We start from the raw sequence: 9,169 nt of genomic DNA, 5'->3' as shown, positions 1-9,169 counted from the left end.
ATTACCAATTTTTTTTTTCTTGGTAAACCTATTTTTGTTTAAAGAGAGTAATTACATCTGAAAAACATGTATCGTTCAGGTAATACTTTCACAGCCATTACTCATTTCTTAAAACTTGGGTAAACTCTCTAAAGTCTAATTAGAAGAAACCACACACATTTCTTACCCCATTCCATCAACTTCTTTGACGCTTTTCTGTCTCAAGCACCTATGCAGATAGGAACTTTCCTTAATTTTCTTTGGAAGCTTAAACTATTTGGAAGTTTACCCCAGCACTACCAGATCATGCTCTCTGAGCATTGGCGTTTCAAGGCCCCTAACACATATTCTTCTATCCTTTTCTAAACATTTACGGAAAACTTCCTTATTTTTATTGATTTTAGAGAAAGAGGGAGGGGGAGGAGGAGAGAGACATCAATTTGTTGTTCCACTTACATTGGTTTTTTTCTTTTTTATTATTTTTAAAATATATTTTTATTAATTTCAGAGAGTAAGGGCCAGAAACATCCAAGATCAGAGAGAGTCATTCATTGATTGGCTGCCCCCCCCCCCCCCGCCCCCCGCGCCCCTAACTGGGTATTGATCCCACAGCCCGCCCTGACCGGGAATCCAACGGGGACCTCCTAGTTCCTAGGTCCACGCTCATCCACCAGACACACAGGCCAGGGGTTCATTCCTGTTATGTGCCGTGACCGGGCTCGACCTGTCACCTTGGTGCATAGGGATGACGCTCTAACCGACTGAGCAATAAGGCCATGGCTTTTAGGGAAAACTTTAAAACCAGAAGTCGCTTCGCTCCCCTAGCCTGTTTGCAGCCTTGCTGTATACAAGACTTGGCTACATTCCCAAACGCGCACTGTCTGGGCAGCTCACGTCCCAACTGTGGGCTTAGCCCTGCGGCTAAAGGCGGAAAATGCAGTCCTTTCTTGTGACACGGTTTGCAAAAAGAAACAAATCTTTTCTGACATATTCACCGCTTCCCACTCTAGGCGGGGTGGGGGGTGGGGTGGGGGGAGAAGACCGGAAGGAAACCGCTTCCTTTTTTGCGCAAGCGCACGAAGGCTTCCCCCATTGGTCACCTCGACTCGGAAGTAGATGGCTCCCTCTGCGCATGCGCTCAGCGTCCGGCCGGCTGTTTTAGCGATGGACGCGGCGATGGTGACCCGTTTGTATCTGCAGAATGCAGTCGTCAGGCCTGGCCTCGAATAACGGCGATTACGCAGGTTTTCTCTTAGCTTCTGAACTCTGTCTAAAGCGGTGATGCATTCATGCTAAAGTACCTAAACTCTGCCAGACTGTGAGGGTTCTCTGTTCTCAAACCTGTCGAACTGGGGGAGGGGCCGTGAAAAATAGTTTGTATAGAGATTTCCCTGCGCCCTGCCCCGCCCCGCTTTGGACGCCTGAGTACGTTCACAAAATACCCAACATTAATACCTTACTTGCTGACTGCGCATGGGACTTTTTAATATTTCTCAAGTGTTTGTTTACAGAAGGAAGCGAGGAGAAACTGAAGCGGTGCAAGCCAGGTGTATATGGTAATTTAAAGATGATCCAGAAATTATCATTAAAGACCGTTTATTTTTTAGTCTAATAATCTAATGTTTTAATCTTCATTTTGCTGGGCAGAAAATAAAAATACTGGGCTGTCTGGTTCAGGGCCGGACGCTGAGCCAACCTAGTGATTTCGAAGCCATGGCAACAAAGGAATCAGATGCCAAAGCAGAATCAGCCCTCACCTCATCAGCCAATCAGAGCAAACAAGCGTATGAAAAACCAAACTATGCTCTCAGATGTACTCTTGTGGGACATATGGAAGCAGTATCATCAGTTAAGTTTAGTCCTAATGGAGAGTGGCTAGCAAGTTCTTCTGCTGACAAAGTAATTATAATTTGGGGAGCCTATGATGGAAAAAAGGAGAAAATTCTTCATGGTCACAGTCTGGAAATATCAGATGTTGATTGGTCATCAGATTCCAGTCGTCTTGTTTCTGCCTCAGATGATAAAACTCTCAAGATTTGGGATGTGAGATCAGGAAAATGTTTGAAAACACTGAAGGGGCACAGTAATTATGTCTTTTGCTGTAATTTTAATCCACCATCCAACCTCATAATTTCAGGATCTTTTGATGAGAGTGTGAAAATATGGGAGGTGAAAACAGGCAAGTGCCTCAAGACTTTGTCTGCTCATTCTGACCCAGTTTCTGCTGTTCATTTTAGTTGTAATGGGTCCTTGATAGCATCAGGTAGTTACGATGGCATCTGTAGAATCTGGGATGCTGCATCAGGTCAGTGTTTAAAAACACTTGTTGATGATGATAACCCTCCCATCTCTTTTGTAAAATTTTCTCCAAATGGTAAATATATTCTCATTGCAACTTTGGATAATACTCTTAAACTATGGGATTATAGCAGAGGCAGATGCCTGAAGACATACACTGGTCATAAAAATGAGAAATACTGCATATTTGCCAATTTTTCAGTTACTGGTGGGAAGTGGATTGTGTCTGGTTCAGAGGATAACCTAGTTTACATTTGGAACCTTCAGACTAAAGAGATTGTACAGAAATTACAAGGTCACACAGATGTTGTCATCTCAGCAGCTTGTCATCCTACAGAAAATATCATTGCATCAGCAGCGTTAGGAAATGACAAAACAATTAAACTGTGGATAAGTAACTACTAAACCCTTTAGAAATCAAGTAGTAGAGCCAAGTTGGCAAAAAGTTGTATATTTTAAAAGATGATTTCTCTTAATTTTGGCATGGTTTTGTATTTCTTAACATTGTCTTGAATTATATAAGATTTTAAGACATACAACCTACATTTTCAAAGGAAGACAGATGGAATAGCAAGTCTAGAACCCAGGGCTTCTTACTCTTATCTTGAATTTATTATTAATCTCTTGTGTCTGTCATTGAATAGATTTCCATTCTATTCTTCTCAATGACTACTTAAAGGATTGGTATATTTGAGGAATATTTAGAAGATTCACAAGACAGAATGATTAATTAAATGAGGAGAGCAGAGGAGTTTGGAATAACTCCAAGGTTTTTGGTTTGGGAGATCAGATGAATAAGAGCTTAGGCCTGGGATGGTGGTGGATTAGAGATGTGTGTCAGGCACCACTCACACTAAGTGCAATTCCTGTATAGTGATAGCCTACCAAATGGGACATGAAATAGTCTATGGAACCAAGTCTTTAATTGGGAAAAATAAGTCATGATTAGGTTTGTTCTGAGAGTGTAAAACATTATAAATAGCATTTTACTGAAGGACCCCTAGATGGCTTGTCAGGATGGAGTGGTGAGGCCGCTCTCTTTCATTATGTGACTGACTCACTAGTTCCTATCCATGCTTCAAACTTAGTTCAGAAATCAGTATTTTGTGGAGCCATCACTGCCTGCCTGACTCCAACCACAGTTGGCAGCTGAGTTAGATTTTATTGCTATTTCTTTTTTTTTTTTAAAGAAAGCATTTTTATTTAAAAAAAAAAAAATATATTTGATTTCAGAGAGGAAGGGAGGAGAGATAGAAACATCAATGATAAGAGATAACTACTGATCAGCTGCCTCCTGCACAGCCCCTACTGGGGATCGAGCAACTGAGTCATGTGCCCTTGACCAGAATTGAACCCCAGGACCCTTCAGTTCAAAGCTGATGCTTTATCCACTGAGCTAAGCCAGCTAGGGCTATTGCTATTTCTATCGTTTCTGTTATTAAAGTTCAAAATATATCACTTATCAATTTGTATTGTAATGGTTTCATAGGCCATGTTTCCCATATATTATGTGTTCTGTGGAGACAAGAAATATGTTATGCTATTGGACTTTGTATTCTCAGTTTTTGTATATAGAAAGGACTCAAGTGATGTTTGATGAATGACAATGAATTATATCACCAGCACTTCATTACTTGCCTGCTTTCACTAAATTTTTGGAATCAATTCCCCATACTATTATTTTTGTTATATCTGAGTATAATCTCACACAAGGCTTATATAAAATATAAAGTGGAAAATGGTTTCTGCCCACTATCTAGAGACATGGTAAACATGAAAAAAAAATCTAGAAATTAAGCAAAAGATAGTACAACAGTAATTTAATTGAAAGTATCAAGAGCAAAACTGTCTTTTGTGTTCTACAATATTTTATACTAGTGCTCACTAAATCTGAATTGCTTGACAAGTTCTGAAAAACATAAGATATTAAAAGTTACTAGTAGGGTATGACTGCTGAGAAGTTAGCATGTGAGGGTATTGGGAGAAGTGAGATTCGATAGGGGCAGATCTGAAATTCTGGCCGAGAAATTTGTATTTAATCCATAAGGAGGTAGTCACTACAAGTTACTGAACAGGAGAATGACACAAAATGAGAAAAGATTGTGTGTATTCTTGCTGCATATGTGAGCTTTGGTTTAAGAAAACATTTTTATTACAATAAAACTCCAAGATACAACACTTTAAAATGCTACTTTAGAAATTAAAAATGGTATTGTTTTATGAAGAAAGATTACTTATTTTTAAAAGAAGTACATTAAAATTTACCCATATTTAGAACATTGGTTTAGGTAAGTTGTAACATAAATGTTCCAAAATAAACTAATCTAAAATGTGTAAGGAACAGTGCTTTTTGATAGTAAATTTTCAAGTGATAAAAATCAAAGAATTTGGTATCTAAAAAGAAGCTATGGTCAAATTACTACAAAATAAAATTTATAGACAAACATCATTAACATCAGATAGTTATAAAGCTCTAGGTAGACTGATGTATTACATTTTATTAAGCCAAGTTCCCAAACAGCTGCATTTTAATCTGCTATAACCCTCTTAGGAGACATAGCAGATTGAGATGGCTGTGAGGACTTGTCATCCACTATTATTTGTGAGAGAATAAATGGTTATTTAAAATAGAAACCAGCATCCTTACCTAAATATGAGACAGCTTGGCATACCGGTCAAAGTGAGATATATACCAGGTGCAAATGCAACACTAATAAGAAAATGCATTTGATAGACTTTCATAATTGAGAAGTTTAGTGTAAAGGCAGCAGGACAAGGACCAGTTAGGAATTCTAAGCCATGGAGCAGAAGAGGTGACTGCTGGTCCCAAACAATTCAATGATGCTGGGATTTCAAAGTCCTCAGAAACTTGTGGCAAGATCATTATCATCACCTTGCTAGGACATTTTCAAGGGCTGTGCTAAAAGCCTCTATGCCAGCACACCCCAGAATGGCAAAGTGTGTTCTGTCTGCTTTCCAGGGCTCTGAGAAGAACCATGGCACTTGAGGAGGTTAGCTCTCTAAGATGCACTTGGGCAGTATTCTCAGCTGGCCTTCCTTCTCTCTCCAGAAAGGAATACAAATAAGAGAGAGAGAGAGAGAGAGATGCAGAAAAAGAAGCATTTTGACTTCTGGGGAGAGGTCACTTTGATAATGGGAAGTAAAGTAAGATATGGAACCTGACTCTAAAGAGTTAATATTTAAGTCAAAATAAGTTGTGTCATTTTTCATTTAATCAAAAAAGTTGAGAGGACGCATTTAACCTGGATCAAAGCCGTGAAATTAGACGTCATTTAAGAAAATTTATTTGTACCTCTAGAGCAGAAATAGGGAAATGGTATGTTTGTACAAACCATAACTTTTATGAAACGGATCCGCATACCACATTCTTTTAAGACAGGCTTGTTGCTGACACATTATTCCTGGGTTTTCAAAATCTAGCCAACATGAATACCTCTCACTCTGTTTTGGCCTTCATAGCTGCTTCCTCTCTCAGACGAGCTTTCTTTTCTAAGTTCAGGCTTGTTAAAGACTCATGTCTTTTGACAGCCTAAAATGAAACAAATTTGAACAAGAAATTGTTTATGCCCGTTTGTGAATGATGTCACTGATAGCAGCAGGTTAGCGATGGTACAAGAGTACAAGAACGGAATGGTCTGGAGCATGCACACTGGGCACAGCAGTCCCATCCATGTGACTTCTGCTTCCTCTACTGCTTCACAGTCCATCAGTCCATTCATTCAAGCACTTCTCTTCCTTTCTGGCCTCATTCTTTAAATCTTCTTGTCTCTCTTCTCTTACAATTTATTCCCTTGTCTTTCCCTTTCCCCTCTCTTTAGTATTAAATATGTTCTCATTTTTATCCCTTTTTTCTCCTTTTACTTTTTTTTGTTGTTGCTACCATTTTTTCCTTCTCCAACTCATTTGTATTCTTTCATACCAAAAACCATTCAGCTTTGGGGATCCCAGACTTTACCAAATATTATCATTGATGACTTCCAGCAGCTTCTATCCTAAAACTCCATCCTTAAAGAGCAAACAGCAGTGGGGGAGAGGCAACCATCCTCTTCCCTTGCTTCCCTCCTTGTGACCTGTTACATTATATGTGAAGCTGATATGAACAGACCAGCTTCAAAATTTTTATACCAAGTGATACTACCACCATATAAGGTAGTATTTCCTGTGTAATTTCACATATAAAGAGTTCTAGAAACCCCTATGTCCTGTTTACCTGCTTCTGCAGATTTCAGTCAGAATGAGAGGTCAAAGAGGGAGACAAGAAAAACTGAAGTGGGGCAGGAAGAGTTGTCAAAAGAACTTCACCCAGGTCTGCACACTGCCCTTCTTGCTCCCAGAACGTCAGCCTAACATTATTTAACATTCCAAGACTAAAGAGAGCTGGAAGTTCCTTTCCCTTTTACTCTAGCCAGTGGTCGGCAAACTCATTAGGCAACAGAGCCAAATATCAACAGTACAACGACTGAAATTTCTTTTGAGAGCCAACTTTTTTAAACTTAAACTATATAGATAGATACATTGTTATTAACTTAATTAGGGTACTCCTAAAGGCTTAGGAAGAGCCACACTCAAGGGGCCAAAGAGCCACATGTGGCTTGCGAGCTGCAGTTTGCCAACCATGGCTCTAGAGCAGCCATGGGCAAACTACGGCCCGCGGGCGCGGGCCGAATCCGGCCCGTTTGAAATGAATAAAACTAAAAAAAAAAAAAAGACCATACCCTTTTATGTAATGATGTTTATTTTGAATTTATATTAGTTCACACAAACACTCCATCCATGCTTTTGTTCCGGCCCTCCGGTCCAGTTTAAGAACCCATTGTGGCCCTCGAGTCAAAAAGTTTGCCCACCCCTGCTCTAGACTCTTGGGAGAAGGAGGTCAGTTACCACTGGGTTTGTAGAAAAACTCATTTAATATCTGATAATAGATACAAGACATCCGTTTCCACATGTAAACTGTGAAACAGAATTAGACACAGTATTAAAATAAGGGCTTAACCAGTGCTGCTGCATATAAAACTATATTTTAATCACAGGATAGTATAGTATAAAGTTCGATGATTTGCATACTTGGCTCTCAATTTTTATCTTCTTAGTAGTATTAGCTATGTGACTTTGGGAAAATTATTTAACACCTTTCAAGCTTCATGTTCTTTTATAAAATACAGATAGCAAGAGAACCTACCTCAGGGTTATTGTGGTAAATAAATGAGTTTAACAATGCCTGTGATATTATAAGCACTCAATAAGTGGGAGCAAATTTTTTTTTTATTATTTGTCTGAAGTTTTACATGTCTCCTTTTTCCCAAATTGACACCCCCCCCCCCCCCCCCCCCGCCCCCAGCCATTCCAACCCCTGGCAAGCCCCCACTGCCCCAGTGTCTTTGGTTATGCTAACATGCATGCATACAAGTCCTTTGATTGTTCTCTAACGCCCCCTCCCCACTCCCCTACCATTTGTCTCTGGATCTATTCTCGTTCATCAAATTATGTTGATCATTATATCAGTGGGAGCAATTTTAATATCACCTCAATTAGGTCTAGGTTCAAATTGTGGCTCTGCCATTAGGGAGATACATGACCTTCCTAAGCTATATTTTCTCAGCTGGAAATGAGGTCCTAATGATAGTACCGATCTTGCAGTGTTGTGAAGTTCAAATGAGACAACAGCAAAGTATTCAATTAGTGATTGCTATTAATAATTATCTATGTTAAAATAAAAATTTATGGGCTTGAATTCCTATGTATTGCTTAGGAGCTATGGTCTTCAGATATATGACCAGCTTGGCTGAGCTTGAAGTAGAGAAGTGTGATAAGATTGCTCTTCAGGATTAAGGCAGTTAGAAGGAGGATAAATAAACCCATGTACTAAGAGTGCTTTATAGACATGCACAGAGCTATCATTAAATCTGCCAGTGTCATATTTCTTGTTTCACATTATTTATGACATCTGGGGATTGATGAATACTTTTTACTTTACAGAAAACTAACTTAGTCCTTCCCCTGCCAAAGTTAGGATTTCCTATTTATCCCCAGGCATGATCCTAGGTTTGGCCCTATTATATCTTTGTTTCTTATCATTTCTTGTGTAAAAGCAGCCTCTTCTCAAGAGAATAAATATGGGAGTCAATCCCTGATTTCCTATAGGCCCTTTGTGGAAAACAAACAGAGATAGGAAGTCCATTCTCACCTGCTTGCCCTCAATAACCATTAAGATGCATCCTGCCACTGTCAGGGCAATCATTATATAGCTGATCTTCACCCGGAGCTTGTTCTTTGCCGCATCGAGCATCTCAAACCTAATAATACAATGAGATCACGAGACAAAGTTAACTTTCTGAAGTTGCCAGCAGGATATAAAGCTTTGTGTACCACAAATCAGAAGTGCAGTGGTGCCTATAAATATGAAAAAGGAGATAGGGCCCGGAAATCTTGTAGGACTTTAGGAAGGATTGGGCATTTTCACAACTCACTTTATATATAAAATACAGTGAGATAGCACAAATTTACAGTAGAAAAAAAAGAAGGATAAAGATAGGAAGTGAAGTCAAGAACAAAAAAGGTGAGGTATATGAATCTATGCTTGCTATGGTGGGCCCTGATTTTGGCTCTCAAGTTTCACATTAGTAGTCAGTGCTAAAATTGGAATCAGTAGCTATTTCTCCTTGAGGTTCTCAAGAGGATATTATTTGATATAATGATTAGCTGAACATCCTGACAGATACTATAATGAATCTCGTAAGTTTCAACACAAAGCACAATTCAGAAGGAAACAACCACAGGAGAGAGTTAATGTGCTTTTTATACCCAGATTTATGTTCTCTGCTTTGAACCAGGAACAGATTTAAGAATATCTCTAGATCAGAAGAAAGACATT

General features: G+C 39.1%; 2 protein-coding genes across 4 annotated transcripts in view; one reads left to right on the top strand and one right to left on the bottom strand.

Moving 5' to 3' along the window:
• The first annotated feature begins 1,133 nt into the window (after positions 1–1,133).
• On the top strand, positions 1,134–3,907 carry WDR5B (WD repeat domain 5B). Of its 2 annotated transcripts, XM_070406310.1 has the most exons (2): positions 1,134–1,535; positions 1,627–3,907. In XM_070406310.1, the coding sequence occupies exons 1-2, from the start codon at positions 1,533–1,535 to the stop codon at positions 2,680–2,682; spliced, it is 1,059 nt and encodes a 352-aa protein (XP_070262411.1). In that variant the 5' UTR covers positions 1,134–1,532; the 3' UTR covers positions 2,683–3,907. The 2 variants fall into 2 exon arrangements, with proteins under 2 accessions (XP_070262411.1, XP_070262412.1); XM_070406311.1 differs by having other exon boundaries at positions 1,134–3,907.
• A 1,652-nt stretch (positions 3,908–5,559) lies between these two features.
• FAM162A (family with sequence similarity 162 member A) overlaps positions 5,560–9,169 on the bottom strand; it is a 36,978-nt gene continuing 33,368 nt past the window's right edge. Inside the window, exons 4-5 of one of the 2 annotated variants that reach the window (XM_070406312.1) lie at positions 8,483–8,591; positions 5,560–5,827 (exon numbers count right to left, since the gene is read on the bottom strand). In XM_070406312.1, the coding sequence (XP_070262413.1) occupies positions 5,735–5,827; positions 8,483–8,591 (202 nt within the window). In that variant the 3' untranslated portion in view covers positions 5,560–5,734. Of the gene's footprint in view, positions 5,828–7,056; positions 7,249–8,482; positions 8,592–9,169 lie in introns of those variants that run through there. The other variant, XM_070406313.1, reaches the window with a different exon arrangement.

The sequence above is a fragment of the Myotis yumanensis genome, unplaced genomic scaffold, assembly GCF_028538775.1.
Source record: "Myotis yumanensis isolate MYYU_CA2020_CCGP unplaced genomic scaffold, mMyoYum1.0.hap1 SCAF_2, whole genome shotgun sequence".
Taxonomy (NCBI): Eukaryota; Metazoa; Chordata; class Mammalia; order Chiroptera; family Vespertilionidae; genus Myotis; species Myotis yumanensis.
The sequence above is the reverse complement of the archived record's forward strand: the minus strand, read 5'-3'. Positions and strand labels throughout refer to the sequence as shown.